Consider the following 16,780-nt stretch of genomic DNA (forward strand, 5'->3'; position numbering starts at 1 on the left):
ATGAATAGACAGACAGCAGCACCGCAAAGCATGAGGTGATTTGCAGAGACAGCGGGAACCCTTCAAACAGGGTACCCCCGAAGGAGCTGTGTAGACGCCCCAACACATGCTGCACGTCAGGAAGGAGGTAAGCTGCGGGAAAACCCTGAATGTCTACGCCATGCTTCATGACAAGAGTTGGCACAATGAGTCCGATGCCATCATCTCTGAAATGATCATGGGACACAGGACTTCAGGCTAAGGTGAGGTTTATTTTTAATAATCATTACAGGAGCAGACACCGCATGCCCAGGCCGCAGATGTCCACTCCAGCACACTGCTCTAGAGGGAGCTCCTTGGAGCCCTGCAGGGCTTGAAGTCTCCACGAGCCCATGGCTTCTCCATCAATTGAGGCCTTCTACCCAGTCCATTGGGCACCACTGGGAGTAGCAAGAGTTGAAAGGAGTAAAGTGCCACGGGGGCAATTGTTATGGCTTGGTTAAATGTGGGTGTTGAGGGCAGTTTAACGGATGGCAAAGTATTGGATGTTAAGAGCCTCTGTAACAACAGCCCAGCTCAGGCAATCGCCCGTTGGGTATACTCGGGCCCTCTCTGCCAAGCGCTGGGCCTGGGTAAGGCTGAACAATATTTGATTATACCCACCAGGAGACACGAATGGTGTCATAAATGCCTCAGTGCTGCACTTGAATACATCCTGAGGATATCCTGCAGATAAATTGAGAACTGTTGCCCACACACGAGTATTACATCCCACAGGAATCAGCACGGAGTTGGATGCCAGGCAGTGAGCGGCGCGCAACACAAGATCTTGCTCGAACAACTCTGCTCTGCCAATCCTACATTATTTCTTTGCATTACCAAACAAATATAATGTAGGCAAAAATTTGAGGCCCCTGTAAAACTCACCGTACACTGTTATAACGCCAAATATTCGGACTCATCTGACACGGAGGTGAAACCAAGCACATGGCAATAACCTACATAGAACCTTTGGAGAAAACCAGCTCGATGGTTGTGGGGAGCACTGAAGAACAACTCCCTCGGTGCCCTCCCCCCCTGGAATCCAATCGTTGCCTCCAACCTCCCTCCTGTTCTTCAGATCGCTAAAAAGTTCTCAGAAATGATCATTCCTCGCAGCGTTCGTGGCGTGCTTGCCAGCAGTCCTGCGTCACAGCCCGGTGCGCGCGCCCTGTTCTCAGAGTGATATTCAGAAGAACGCACAGATCTCTGCGAATGATCAAAAGCCGAGATACACCTTCCTTTCCCAGCGATTGAGTAAGAGCTGCAGAGCAGGGGCAGCCTTCTGCTCCATGACAGGGGCCCCTGTTACAACCCTGACACAAATTAACTGCACCTTTGGGATAATATTTGTTTTTCAAAGAAATCGATTTCATGGCAGGACCGGAGGCTAGCATTATGCATTACTTTTTATTGCCCAGCTCCTTGCAGCACTTCAAAGTAATACATCACAAAACTCCCAAAAAATTCCAGAACTTAGAATGTTCGTTACACATATAAACCCCAACACAGCAGCCATCTTATTCTCTTTTATATTAAACTTGTAGTAAACAACTATCCATTGACCCAGAAAGTGGAACACTGTTGCATTAACCCCTTCAGCGCTCATGACGGAACCACTCCGTCATGAGCCATGGGTGCCGTGTGCTCATGACGGAGTGGTTCCGTCATGCTGCGGCCGTTGGCCGCCGCTCCTCCCACGCTGCGCTGATTCCCCGCCTGTGCGGGCGATTAGCGCAGTGGGCGGAGTCATGACGGAACCACTCCGTCATGAGCACAGCTCAACCGTGGCTCATGACGGAATGGCTCCGTCATGAGCACAGCGCCACCGCGCTGCCCACAAACCCCCCCCAGCGCTGCGGCAGACTTCCTGCCACAGCCAAGGGGTTAAACACCAACTTCTCAGCTTTTATTCCCACACACAGACACGATAGACAAGTTTACATTCCTCCTTGGTGTAAAGACAGAAGTATTTTTTTCCTGTGGAGCAAAGGCTCACGCAACAAGACTAGTCGTATACGGCCCCTCCAAGAAAGAATATTAAAGGCACAGAACCACCTACCAGGTTGAGCGGTACATAGAAAAAAGATAATTCGAAAGGACCTGGGACAGTAACAGAGAACTGATTGTGATACAAGAGCAAGTGCAGAGTTTGAGACTATGGTCTGGCTCATAAGCAGAAGGCAGGGCCTAATGGTCTCAGTTACTTTAATTACCAAATTGTTCATTTACCATTATAACGATGAAAATAAGGAGACTGTTTTGATTTTATTGAAGTCTGTTTCTTTACAAATGCAAATCAAAACAATAATAAAAAAAAGAAGGAGACTGAAGCAGGAAATATCTCACAGGACCGAAATGCACGGATTAAAATGTATTTTACAAGGGACAAATCAAGAATGCAATCAACAATACTAACTTCTAAAACAAGATCTGAGGGCGCTAGAGGGCGCACGGCGAGATGGCCGCCTGCTAAGTCGGCTCCGCTGGTCGGTGTGAGGAAACGGCAGCTATCGGCGGCATGCGGCGATCCCAGCGCCCTAAAAACGGGGGCACAGTCCCTTAATATATGCTGGACTAAATTTGTGAAGTTTGAGACACTGATGCTGCAGATAATCACAGAACGCGAAACTCCGGACGATTGCAGCTGGCAGAGGGGCAGACAACATGGCGGCGCTGGAGCAGCAAAGCGGGGAGCGATGAAACTAACAGGGATCGACTACGGAGCCGCGGTGAGTCACTGTCGCTGTTCTGGGGAGCTGCTGGCTGGAAGCTGGGGATCTATGGAGCTGCGGCCCTGAACTGGCATCGCGGAGGAGAGGGGTGAACGGAGCTGGCGAAAAGACGCCCTGTATGTAAAATGGCGCCCGCCATGTTAAGAACGGCTGGAGACGGACGGCCCTTAGTGCACAGCGAACAGAGGCAGGGGATATGCGGTTACTGAAGGCGGCGACTGAGACACGACCTCGCTACACATAACGTCGCACGGAGGAGACCGGAGGTAATCGAGGGGGTAAGGCCGAACAAGGAGCCACAACAGATGCCGGTAGCGTGCTGAACGGGAAGCTGACAAGGAGCGCTACAGGCCTGGCGTAGGGTGATTTGCGCGCCTGGTTCAGGTGACTGACAAAGGGTGAGCGGTGACAATCGGGGAGCCCGGAAAGCCATAAGCGCTGAAGGAAGCCACCTGCAGACGCAGGACCCAGAGGCGAGCACCACATAAACCACTCACGGAACGGAGGGAGCAGTGGCCGCGGCTTGAAGCGTGCGCGATGGTGTGTGGCGCTATGGGAAAAGCAGACCGAGGCCAGACGAAGCTCCAATTTGACGCGAAAAAAGCGGCGAAAGCGCAAACGGCGGCGTCGGAGGAGACTGCGGAAGAGATACAATCGGCGCCAGTGGGAATGGAGGGTGCCCTCCAGGCCATACAGCAAAGCCTGCAGGATATACATGGCAAACTTGACTCGATCACGCTTCGCGTGGACAATATGGCGGCGAAGCTGGATGGTCATGGGGAACGACTGGTGGAAGCGGAGACCAGAATATCGGCGGTGGAAGACGAAGCGCACGCCACAACCCAAAAGTGTACGGACATGGAGCGACTGCTGGACGTGATAAAAAACAAAGCGGAGGACTTGGAAGCGAGGTCTCGTCGCAACAACGTACGAATAGCGGGAGTTCCGGAGTCCACGAACATAACCAAAATGGAAACCTATGTGGAGGAATTGATAAAAACTGTATGTGGAGAGGAATCCCTGTCACCTATCTTCCTAGTCGAACGCGCGCACAGAACCCTGGCACCACGACCGAAGCCGGGAATACCTCCGAGACCTATAGTGGCGCGGATCATGAACTACCGAGATCGCGACACTGTCCTCCGTATAGCCCGAGAAAAACGCAAGATCAGCTATCAGGGAAACGAGCTGGAGTTCTACCCGGACTTTACAATAACGGTGCAGATGGCACGCAAGGAGTTCAACCCGATAAAAAAGAAACTCAGGGAGTTGCAAATTGACTATGCTATGTTATACCCGGCGCGTTTGAAGGTCACCTGCGACGGGAAAACAACGCTGCTACAGACGCCAAGGGAAGCACAGGACTTCATCAAAAGGACTATCAATCGGCGAAAGGAACAACGTCGAGCGGAACCCGCCATAGACTCGAACTGAGGACTACTACATGGATAAGTGTGCTGGTAGCCACAATGGGTGATAATGGTAGAGGCTGTGCTGGGGATGAAACATGGTGAACTACATGATGTCGGCTGACTCATATATCTTTTGAGGGGTGGGTGTAGACCGAACAGCATACTGCAAGCGAGAGCGAAAGGGAGGGATAAGAGGCAGACACTGCTTCTTGATCTCTTGTACACAGGCTCCATGACGCGAGCACCGAAAAGTAAGGCATGGCGGACGCGAGTACAGGAGCTATGTGGGGAAAGATGGGCCAGAGTGAATACTTGTCGTATGAGATATGGATTACCTGATAGCACCATAAATGTTCGGATACATAACTGTTATGTTAGAAGTTGAGAGATGTGCTGGGATTTGGCATGTATAAGAGAGTATATCACTGACCACATCCATTAGGTTGGATGGAAAAGTGCGCTCTTGGTGGATCCCCCACGCGGGAGTTCCCCAAATCAAGTTGGGTTGTACTGTTACGGGATAATGGGAAATGTCTTTGGCAGAGTTGGGTTGCTAAAGTGGGTGGGGGGAGGCGGAGGGGACATTGGGGTTTGTTTCTTAGGTTTTGGTACGATGATCGCAACAACAATCTGAAGGGTGATGATATGACACGAGGTGTAGGCAGGGTCCGTGAGGTTGACTGCGGTGGAGGTGACGACTGCATGGAGATTGCACCAGTATGGACTGAATGGGGGTATGATGGAAAGTACAGCACTACGAGATACTAGATTATCTTTACTGACGTGGAATGTGCGGGGGCTGAACAACCCCAAGAAAATAAGGCAGGTGTTGGCATATTTAGATCGACATAACATTGATATTGCAATGCTGCAGGAAACACATCTGACACCGCAGGCCCCTATGCGAGTAGGTAGTAGATGGGCGGAGACGGTGCAATACTCATCATACTCTTCCTATTCCCGAGGAGTCATGATACTGATCAAGAAAGGGGTGCAGTTTGAGGTGGAGTCCACACATAAAGATGAAATGGGGCGCTTGGTGCTAGTGGTGGGACGACTACGGGGTCAGCAGGTGGCATTAGTGAATACTTATGGACCAAATATTGATGATCCTGACTTCTATGATGAGGTGTGGACGCGATTGGGGGAATTACCTGACATACCACTGATATGGGGGGGAGATTTCAATATAGCGTTGCAGGACGGTTGGGACAGATCGAGTAACACCACTGAACCGCATACAAGGGCTAGGAGAAAATTGCGGGCCATAATGGAGGATAGGGGGCTGGTGGACGTCTGTAGAGCAAGAAATCGGGAGAGTAGAGAGGCGACACATACGACAGCGATTAGCAGTAGCTGGTCCAGGATAGATTATTGGTTGGGAAACGAGGCGGTGCTCCTGTGGACGAGATCCATCTGCCACTTGCCCAGGACACTTTCGGATCACAATCCGGTGAAGCTCACCATTGAGATACCGAATTACACACCCCCCCCATTTAGTTGGAGATTTAATGCAAGAGCACTCACTGACCCTTTGTACGAAGACGCAATTAGTAAGGCTGTGACGGAATACTTTGAATTAAATGCGCCAACCACAGAAGACCCCGGGTTGCTGTGGGAGGCGTTTAAGGCCACCATTAGGGGGATTTGCATTGGAACGAGTGCGGGCATACTGAAGGATATTCGCCAACAATTGGCGTCATGTGAGCAGAAAATTAATGTGCTAGAGAGAGAATATGAATGTACCCAAAACACGACATTACTGGCTGATATCAGAAGTCACATAACTACATACCAAACGCTAGCAGACGATGAGTTAAAATATATATCGAAGCGACACGTGGCCAGGAATTACGGCGAAGGTGGCAGGCCGGGTAGAGCGTTGGCGGCCAAAATATGCGCGGGGAAAGTGCCACAGGCGGTACGTGGGGTACGAGATGAGCATGGAGACATGAAATATGGGGCGCAAGACATTTTGAGGGAATTTAGAGCCACATACGGTAAGCTATACGAGTCACGGCAGACAGCGACGGAGGAGGAGACAGGGAACTATCTGGAGGAGGTAGCGATAGCCTGGCTATCAGATGACCATAGAGAATATTTGGCGGCACCTATTACAGTAGAGGAGGTGAAGGAGGTGATAAAAACTCTCCCCAATGGGAAGTCACCGGGCCCTGACGGGTTCACGGGGGAATTTTACAAGGCATTCATTGATCAAATAGCTCCACATCTGGTGGAAATGTACGGAACTGCCCATGACCAGATGAGATTGCCACCAACGCTCCGTGAAGCGCTTATTATTGCCCTTTTGAAGCCAAAAAAGGACCCGGAACACTGCGAATCGTACAGGCCACTCTCCCTCATTAATGTGGACGTCAAGATTTTGGCCAAACTGTTGGCGAAACGGCTACAGCCGCTGATGACCCGATTGATTCTACCGGATCAGTCGGGATTTATCCCCACCAGATCAACTACGCACAATACACGTACCCTCTTTGCACTATCACACTACTTGCAACCAACGACCAAGGCGGCTGCGGTCCTACTGGACGCGGCCAAAGTATTCGATTCCCTGGAATGGCCGTATTTGAGCAAGGTGATGCGGCGGATGGGATTTCCGCTGCGCTTTTTGCAATGGATACAGCTACTATACACGGCACCGGTGGCTCGAGTGAGAGTGAATGGATATGTGTCAGACCCGATACCTATATGCAGGGGGACGAGACAGGGCTGCCCACTATCCCCATTGCTATTCGCACTGGCGATGGAACCGTTAGCTTGTAGAATACGACAGAAGCATCACTACTCGGCGTTGCAGTTCCCGCAGCGCCCGCTCCACATATCGCTATATGCGGACGATATGCTCCTATATGTGAGAGATCCAGAAGTGCATTTAAATGCACTGCTGAGGGAGTATGTGCGATTTGCGCAGACGTCCGGGATTAGCATTAATTGGGAGAAATCGATTATTGTACCGCTGTCGGACACTACTCGGCCGCATAAACTGGACTATCCAATAGAATGGCAATCTGACCCGGTGCGATATCTGGGAGTGTGGTATCATAGGGATCCAGAGGAGGTGATCCGGGCGAACTATGGTAGAGTGGTGGGAACGCTGGAGGGGAAAATAGAGGGCTGGATACAACTCCCCCTTTCGTTAGCGGATAGGCTGGCCATTGTCAAGATGGTTGTATTACCCAAACTGTTGTATCTATTCAATAATATACCGATACCACCACCAACTGAAGTGTTTCGTAGAATCACAGCGATGGTCTTACGATTGATTTGGGCGGGCAAACATGCTAGGATTGAACTGAGGACGCTGACGTTGCCATATGCGAAAGGTGGGTTTAAAGTGCCGGATTTTCTGTTATATTATTTATGCGCACAGGCGCAGTTTGCGCACTACTGGTATCATCCTGTGCCGTTCCTGACACACACAGCGGTAGAAGAGGGCGATGCAGCTCCTGTTCCGCTAAAGGCAATACTCCCACATAGGAGAGCACCGCTGCATAAACGTGACATCAACACAATAGACACGACGAATAAAGCATGGCAGGCAATGGGGAGGAAAGCGGGTAAACTACCTCTGTATGCGCCAGATTTGCCCCTGTTACACCATCCAGCATTGTCGGTGACCCAGGAGGAGGTAGGGATGGGACTGTTAAGACGGGAAGGACTGACCACAATGGGAGATCTGTTCCTTAATGGGACGTATCAGGAACTAAGCGATCTTAACTATGTTAGTAATCAAACACTAATGTTTAGATTTACATATTACAGACTGCAAAAAGCCATGAGGGTGCTCTACCCTTCTTTCCCTGAGGAGCCGCCACAAATGCAAGCATTGCAATTGGTGTTGACCACGCCATCTGCCACAAAACTGGTGTCGAGACTTTATAGTAAGTTGCAAGACGATATTGCGTACACTACGCAGGCATCATTGGACAAATGGAATAGTGCGTTAGAGGATAACTTGACACTGGAGGAATGGGAGGTGACCTGTTCATTAACTGAAATGCTGACACCTAATGGAAATTTAAGAATGCTACATTACAAATATTTGCACCAGACCTATTACACACCGGCTAGCCTTTGCAAGTATGGTTTAAGGGAGGACTCGTGCTGCCGCAGGTGTGGGGAGGAGGGGGCGGACTTCTGCCATCTGGCCTGGCGGTGTGCGGGGGTGGCGGATTATTGGGTAAAAGTGACGGACATGTTGGGAGAAATGATGGGAACGAAATTGGGTTGTTCGGAAAAGATATGTTTGCTGGGGATAGTGCCTGGTCTAAGAGCTATGAAACGTAAATTTGCTGTGATTGCGCTTCTGATGGCCAAACGGCGTGTATCGCTCTGCTGGAACAGTAGGATTGCTCCATCTATTCAGCTATGGCTCAAAGATCTAACTTACTGTAAGGACACGCTCAAAACTTATGAGGAAGAGCTTCCAGGAGGGTCGAGACCACGTGATTACTGGATGTACCTAATTGACTATTTACAAATGCATCAAAATGAGTGATAATGTTGGAAGACGGAGGGAAGGGATGGCTGCCTCATACCATAACGATACTACCTGAGGGGAGCTGGGGAGGGTCTAGAGACCGAATGATGTTGTACCACGACCTAATTGTTTTGGTTTTGTATGTTGAAATGTTGATTGCATTTCCAAAATGTGAATAAAAAAAAAAAAAAAAAAAAACTTCTAAAACAAGATCTGTTATTACATACAGTTAGAAGGAAAGCGGGTCAACAAAGAGCATCTAAAATTTTACACAAAGAACTCCTGGAGCCTTTCCAATCCCTTCTCTTAAAGCAGGCATCTCGGTACGGTGCATGAACGCATGTATTGACCCATCAGTGGATGGTACTGCCATGCTGCGCATGTCCCTGTCTCAAAGATCTTAAGTACCACCAAGAAGGTAGATCTCATTACCACAAGCAAGCAGAGAACTACGGGTGAAGGGGGATAGAAGTAGACCTAGCCTCCTATAAGCAAGTTTTGAAGACCAAAACCACTAACAAGGAGTTTCACCAAACCAGCATTTGATGGTCAAATCGGAAATTCCATTGAGCATGCCAGAATCTGGCTCGTCTCTGCTGGAGCATTTTAACTCTCCACAATCTTTCATTAACTTCTTTGACACTACCTATTTCGATTAATAAGAATTAAGATGTATTCCCCTGCCGTGTTTTCTGGCTGGTAGGAGGATTAATGCATTACTTGTTCCTCCTCCTCCGTCAGGAGCAGCACGGGGCTGCGAGCTGGGGTGCTCCACACACGAACGTGCATTCTCCCACTTTTAACAGACTAAGAAGCTGGGAGGGTCAGAGCTGGACACAAAGTTAGAGCAGTGTGCCAGGCTAGGCCTACAAGTGGGAAAGCAAGCACTGGATGATGCAATCCCGCGACGGCCAGCTAGTGTTACCAACTGCTTCCCCCTTGAGTCTGCACAGGTGGATTCTACAATTGGGCCCCACTATGCAAAAGGACAGGGCTGCACCAGACAACAAGAAACTGCTGCCTTCTTAGAGACAAAATGTGCACATATAAAGAGGAGCACACTGCCATCCCTTCCTTCAGCTATCATTCTGCATCTACATCTTACTATTCGTCAGTCCTTCTTAATGTTACCAAAGGATTCAAAGTTCAAAGTCACCAATGAAGCAATACTCCAGGCCCGGGCTATACAAATCATTATTTTTAGGTGTATTCGTTCAATTACCTTAAGTAAAAAGTGTACTAGGATTACACCTCCCAGAATGCATCTGGTTGTTTAACAGAAATCCCAGACTGAAGCACTGTGTACTTGGTGATAATATATAAGAAACTCTTTAAATCGCTCATGTTTTATATTTTCTTTTCATAAGAACGTTATGGACTATTTGCCCAATACTGGAGGCTGGATAGATCGTCTCTCGGGTACACTTTGATTGGATGTGGATGCGCAGAAATGAAAGAATAGATATCAGCAACGCTGATTTTCAGGTGAATATAACTTACTAGCATGTGGTTTACTCTTCTCGCAATGGGATTATCATTATGGGTGTTTGTTGTATTTATAATTTCTGTTATACGTTCCTTCTAGGATCCCCTTTTGGGACTACTTTTTAACTTAATCGCTAAAGGAGTGATAATTGACAAAGAGTCCTCAATTATAGGATTATAAGGTAGTTATCTCTACTGCATTTTTTAATGGTCTTTTATATACTTTGTATCAGTACATTCATCCAAAAAGCTTCTGCGTTGTTTAAATTCTATTCCATACTTTCATCCGCTCATTCCGTTCTGCTTCCTATTCTCTGTATATATCAAAGACTTTTTTTTACTTGAAAACTTAACCAATTTGGGCATATGGTTACTTCTTAGGTTACTAATGATTTTTCTTTGGCTTTCCTGTAACACAAGGTTGTTTTCTTTTCTATGATACTATTCTCTAATGTTTATTCATTTCTTGGGATATAAGGTGAAAAAATTCAACAGACCAATTTTTGGGAAAATTATTGTCATTGTTCTGAGATACTTCTGTGCATATTAACATCATTTGCAGTCTTGAAGAAGTTACGTTTGTAACGAAACACGTGTCGGCTGCCATCTTCATACACTAAATAAGAAGGCTCAAGAAAGAGACCTCTACGTGTTGAACTATAAACAGTATCACAGGATATGAATTATTTTTGATATTGGTCTATTTGTACACTGTATATTTGAATACTACTTCTAGCACGAACCATTGTCAATAAGAAATAAATAGGAGTTCTTCTTTTGCATAATTGACTTTTATCAAATTGATTTTTTCCCGTGAGTTGCTACATTGAGTTTGGATCAGGAGATATGTTTTACCATACATGAAGGGAAACATAAAATTTATGAGAGCCGAGGGACAACTATTGTCCTTGGTGACATGAAGTCACTGGGAACCCATAGATCAGGCTTTGATTAACAAAAGCCTGGTCAACAACGTCTGTTGGCCACAATCTCCAAGTGAATAGAGTGGGATTGGTCACGACAAGACTCACAAACCGGCCGCTTGGATTTCCAGGCATTACTAGACATTTACCTACAAACAAGTGATTATAAAGGGCTCACAAAAAGCAGAATGGGATCAACTTCGTGAAAAGGGAAGAACTTTGTATAAACAGTTTATGGACATTAAAAAAACACATGAAATAGGACTGCTTGATTAGTATTTGCAACAAAGGCAAACGTAATACATTGTTCATAGCTAATCTAGATGGGTAAAATGCAAATGGAGAAAACAGATACTGCTTAGCAATGTTCCCGTTTAGGCCTGGAATGGAGACGGTTCAAAGAACTGTTCCATTGTCAGCCCTTATGTTGGCATACTGCAGTACCAAAGTGTGATATACGCTCAAAAACCATACAGCTGCATCAGTTACAACATAGGCCATGTTTCTGTCCCTCTATGCCACTCTGCTCTGTAAACAAGCAGGTAGATAAATGGCTCTTCAGAGTGATGTCAGAACAACCTCATTATTTAGAAGGAAAGGTTGAAATCTATCCAGTATCATTAATGGCAGCGAGAGGGGCATTGGTATACAAAACGCTGAGGAGCAGAAGTACTAGCAGGGGATGGGAGGCTTGGCGGGGAGGATGGGTGGAACCATGACATTTCTAGCTTTGTTTATTCATTTATTTTAAAACAAGGGAGATAATTTTGGCAAAAATGCTGCACATCACTTAATTATAGACAGTTTGGGTGATAAATAAACACTATCTTGTTAATGTTAACAAGTTTGATTTATGCGCAGAGTTAATACAATGCCGATCCCGTCTACGATTCTGCCAAAGAATATTCCACCATGCTTTCAGTCTAATGTCAGCTGATTTCCAATTTGAAATTTCCATAGCGGTTACCAATACATCTTCCAATAACTGGTGAATAATGAATCAGTTAAAAACCATGCGAATGATCGTTCCTTTATATAAAATGCAAGACTAGTGCTAATAAGGAGGTAGAATGTTCATCTTAAATAGGTGGGCTGGAGTGTAAAACAACCTACTGATTAAAAAAAATACAAAATACACAAGAGTTTGATTTGTTCCAACTAAACGCAAGAGAGAATATATCTTAGAGCGCACTTTATCCCAGATTACTTTCCATTTTCACAATGCTCGGAGCAAACTTTGGCCACAACGACTGCTTTAGTGACCGTTGCAAAATAATCAACAACAAAAAAACGGATCAAATACTACATAAGGTGGCACATGGCTCATTGATTCGACATACTGCTCAAGAACAACCTTTAACAGATTTGTTTAAAAGGAGGCCTATCCTTCCGTCAGCAGTAAATAGAAAAGAATGCACACGCAGAATGAGTTAGTTCTATGTCCTACCTCTATTTTGTCCGTTTTTGCATCTCCCCAGTAGAGTTTTCCTTCTGTTAGATCCAGAGCCAGGCCATTGGGCCACCCTAGGGAGGTGTTCACTAGGACCAGCCGATTGGAGCCATCCAGGTAAGCAGACTCAATCTTTGGACTCACACCCCAGTCTGTCCAGTACATGTAGCTGCAAAAAGAAAGAACATGTTCGCTGTCCTGTAAAACGTAGAACCACCACTCCTCAACTAAAGACATCACCTGATTAGAAAGTATACTAGTATGATAAAGACAGTAAACCCCAATTAAATTAGGGACATGCTGTCGGAGGGGAAGGAAGATAAAACAGACAATCTCAGCAGTGGACTAGCCAACCGCATCCCAAGTCACCAGTCACATGCAGCCAGGTCTTACAATAATTACATCTAGTATTCAGAAATCAATATGCAATGTGATCTGGAATTACATGGCCGCTCTTCTTCCATACAGTTTATTGCTGCATGAATGAGTCTATCGATTGGTTTCTGATGGTCTTACTGAATGCAGAATAGGGTTCAATTTCTACATCAGATGCCAGTCTTTCCCCTTCAATAAATGTAAAATTTTAGTATATCTCCCTGGAAAGCTGCACCACCTCCTCCTACCCGCTCAACAGAATTATAATAATCAAGTTTGTTTAACATCAGGGTTCGGCCCACTTTCGATTGTAAATTTAAACCTTTCTCCGAAAAGGATATTGTACAGAGTCAAGATTCAGGTGTACCAGTGGACGTTAGTACTGGCATATTCTTTGAAAGTTGCAACGCTTGGCACGGAGATATAGATACTCGTAATTGGCACACCCTGCCATACAGGATCCTTTAATACACGGCCTGGCAATAATTATTTCAAGCTTACGACTAAAAAAAAAAAAAAAGGTTAGTGTCTTTTTACCGTGGGAATCAGGCTTAATCTAACTATGTCAAATCAAACTCAAACATAACTGACATAGGCCTCAAGTTGACTGATTCAACCACAAGAATTTACGTAAGATGTTCTACAGAGCACATAGGAAAATGTTAACTGCTTAATGAACAAAACCAGAACAAATTTAAATAAAACAAAAGCACATGGTTAAAAGCCAATTTCCCATCCAAGTCCACACCCCACCGAAGACTAATCAACCAATATTTACTAGAATAAACACAATCGCTCATGCCCATTCTCGAAGACGAAAAATACAAATACAACCCAGATGCAGTTCACTGAAACATTAATGACAATGAAAACAGAAAACTGAGATCAAATGGCAAAAATCCATTGTGACGAAGGTAACTTAACATTCATTCGTGAAAAAATAGAGAAATTATAGCAGTTGGAAGAAATATACGATTCACAAATAATCCAAGTCTTGAGACCGACCATGCAAATCTTTAGAATGTTCAATAAACCACAATCATCCACATTTCCGTTCAGCAAACCAACTTCCACCACCGTGGCCCGAAAATTAACAAACTAGTGCATCTAAATAATGAAAAATATCAGAACCAATATGTCTTCCCATAGTTAAACTTCACACACACGAAACAAAGCGCCCCATTACCTTTCTGAATAAGTATCACATTCAAAAGCAGGCAAAGCTCCCTAGTCTGCAGTTTCTGTCCTTGCAACACTACCAAAACTAGAGACTCCAATTTCAGTAAACCACACTGAAAAGCTAGGTGCTCCACGTCTACTAGAAGAAAGCCAACAAAAGCATATGCAATATAGCACTGCTGATCAGAGCAAAAGTAAATGCCTTAGTCCTGAGCTGAACAATCTGAACCAAATAAAGAAACTAAGTATGAACCCTGTTAAAAAATTTAAGATGAGGACAGTTAAACCAAATACAGAATTTTTATCAGCTTATAAGAAACACAAACTCCCACAAAACGTGAAAACAACTACTTCCTTTGAAACTAGAACACTGGCCCAGATTTTACTGGGCAGTAATTATGCCTGATAAAATTGCTTGCAGCAGCCAAGCCTCTTCCACCATGCCAGACCTCATCTGGTCCTGTCCTCCCCTCCTCCAGCCCCTCCACCCCCCCCACCAAGCCAAATAGAATTCCAAGTGGTTTTATGTGTGGTAAATCCAGTTCGACAAACTAATTCCAAACTCAATGAGGTTCAACTCTTCATTGCACCATACTGGTGCAGTGTTAATACACTAACAAATTTTGCAAGCAGATTAACTTCCCTGCCACTACTGTGCAACTCCATCAGGGACTAGGAAGAAAAAAAAATGAACGTCAGTCAGTTCAGTCTCCAAACCAATATTGTATTCCTTCTAGTCGGTTTTAAAAATCCTCAGCAAATACTCCCCCATCCTACAACCACATCGGCCAATAAATGACACTTTACTATGCATGTAAACTAAAATACAGATACTCTTAACTTTACGTTGATCTTGGAGGGTCAGTTCAATCATGAAACCCCGAGCAATCACTACTACATTAGATTCAACTACAAAATTCCCCAATTGAAAGGAAAAGCCAAGAAACCATTAGGCATAATATGACCATATTCTACTTTGCTTCAAATATAACATGCATACAGAAAAAAACAAAAACCTAAAGCCAATGTCATACCAAACGAATTCACCCCAAAAGAATTACGTGTATATATATATAAAAAGACGAATTGCTGAACCAAAAGAAGTGTGCCGGTAAAAACAAAGCAGCCTGCACCTTTCAGTTCAAGGTTGAAACAGAGTCCTCACTTCAAAGTGCCTAGAAGAGATAACATTTACAACACGGGCTACACAGAGTCAACTCGGTGGCACCCACAGCTAGGGGGAGTTTAATTTTAGGACTGCCTCCAGTGGCTATCGATTACTTTAATAGCTTTACACACCACAGTATTTAACAAACATTTCTTTAAGAAAACATACATTTAAGCTGGTCTAAAAACGTAACCCTTTAAACAATTCCCGGACACCACAAGGAAGGCCCACCGTGAAAAAAATATAATTACAAAGACTATATTAGGAATAAAACGCAAACACAGGTTATCCATCAAAAGTGCCTGAATTTAACATTGATGTGAAAAAACAAGATATGGCAAGTTGGTGAAAACAGGATGGATAAGTAGGTAAAAGGCAAATTAATATCATCCCTGGCCACTTAATTTTGTTGTGTTAACTGTCCCCACTTGTTGGAGTCTTCCCGTAATACTTACTATCTACTGAGAAAATCTGGATCATACGCAATAGAATAAGAAATTTTTTCCACATTACACACTACGGGTCGCCAGGCTTTACTTGAGATAAACGGACTCCCAAAAAGGCCACTTACCCAGTCAAGGGATTCAAAACAATTGCCCGTGGTTCGTCAAGGTTTTCAGAAATCAGTATTTTCCTAGACGTTCCATTCAGTCGGGTCACTTCAATTCGATCTGTCCCGGTGTCTGTCCAGTAAAGGTTCCGAGCCACCCAATCCACTGCGATTCCATCCGGGTGGTTAATTTCAGTGGTCACTAGTGTCTGGGCGCCCGTGCCATCTAAAGTCGCGCGACGGATAGCCTTAACTTCGTCATCAGTCCAGTAGATGTAACTTTCCACAGGGTCATAGTCAATGGCGATCGCATGCTTAATATCATCCAACTGCAAAATAATGTCCGTGAAGTCTGGCATATCCAGCGAGATGCGGCGCAAGTCTGTTCTCCTAGCAAGCAATAAGACTTCTGATGCACCTGAAAGAAAAGAAAAAAAGAAAAACAATACATGAACGCTTGGATTTCAGAATGACAGTACTTTGGGTTACTAAATACGGATCGTTTTTCTCTCATTATAAGTAGGGCCTTTGCATTAGGCGGCAGCGAAGGGCCAAATGATGCAGTAGGATTTATTAAATGATGTGTCAAGTAAGGCTAATCATGCGGCATAATGTGCCATTTTGGTGATTGTATTATTTTGATATTTTCACACTTTTTAAAACCGTTGGCATTGGTTGCACCGGATTAGTACCTGTTTAACACCCAAATATAGCCATTAGAAACAGAAAGATGAAGCCAACCTTTGCAAAGAGCCTTCCAATGCGCAGAAACATGTGGAGCTGTGTTTTTAGTCACTTTTGAAACTTTTGAGCTAGAAACCAATCATTTTTTTTGTTAAAATCTGCGAATTATGCGGCAGATGATGGAATCTGTGGCAAATTCAGCAAATCTATAATTACGTGAAAATCGCTGCGGTCGGACAATCACAATCCAATGGCCCTGATTATAAGACAAAGGTAGTGTGACAGATTTCCAATCTCCTG

At 45.1% G+C, this 16,780-nt stretch overlaps 1 protein-coding gene across 1 annotated transcript in view; it reads right to left on the minus strand.

The window, feature by feature from the left end:
- The window catches only part of LRP5 (LDL receptor related protein 5), a 382,460-nt gene that overhangs the window by 190,307 nt on the left and 175,373 nt on the right, over positions 1–16,780 (minus strand). The window contains exons 6-7 of the mRNA XM_085644789.1: positions 15,818–16,214; positions 12,522–12,693 (exon numbers count right to left, since the gene is read on the minus strand). Coding sequence (XP_085500915.1) covers positions 12,522–12,693; positions 15,818–16,214 — 569 coding nt within the window. The remainder of the gene's footprint in view (positions 1–12,521; positions 12,694–15,817; positions 16,215–16,780) is intronic.

The sequence above is a fragment of the Triturus cristatus genome, chromosome 3_1, assembly GCF_964204655.1.
Source record: "Triturus cristatus chromosome 3_1, aTriCri1.1, whole genome shotgun sequence".
NCBI lineage: Eukaryota > Metazoa > Chordata > Amphibia > Caudata > Salamandridae > Triturus > Triturus cristatus.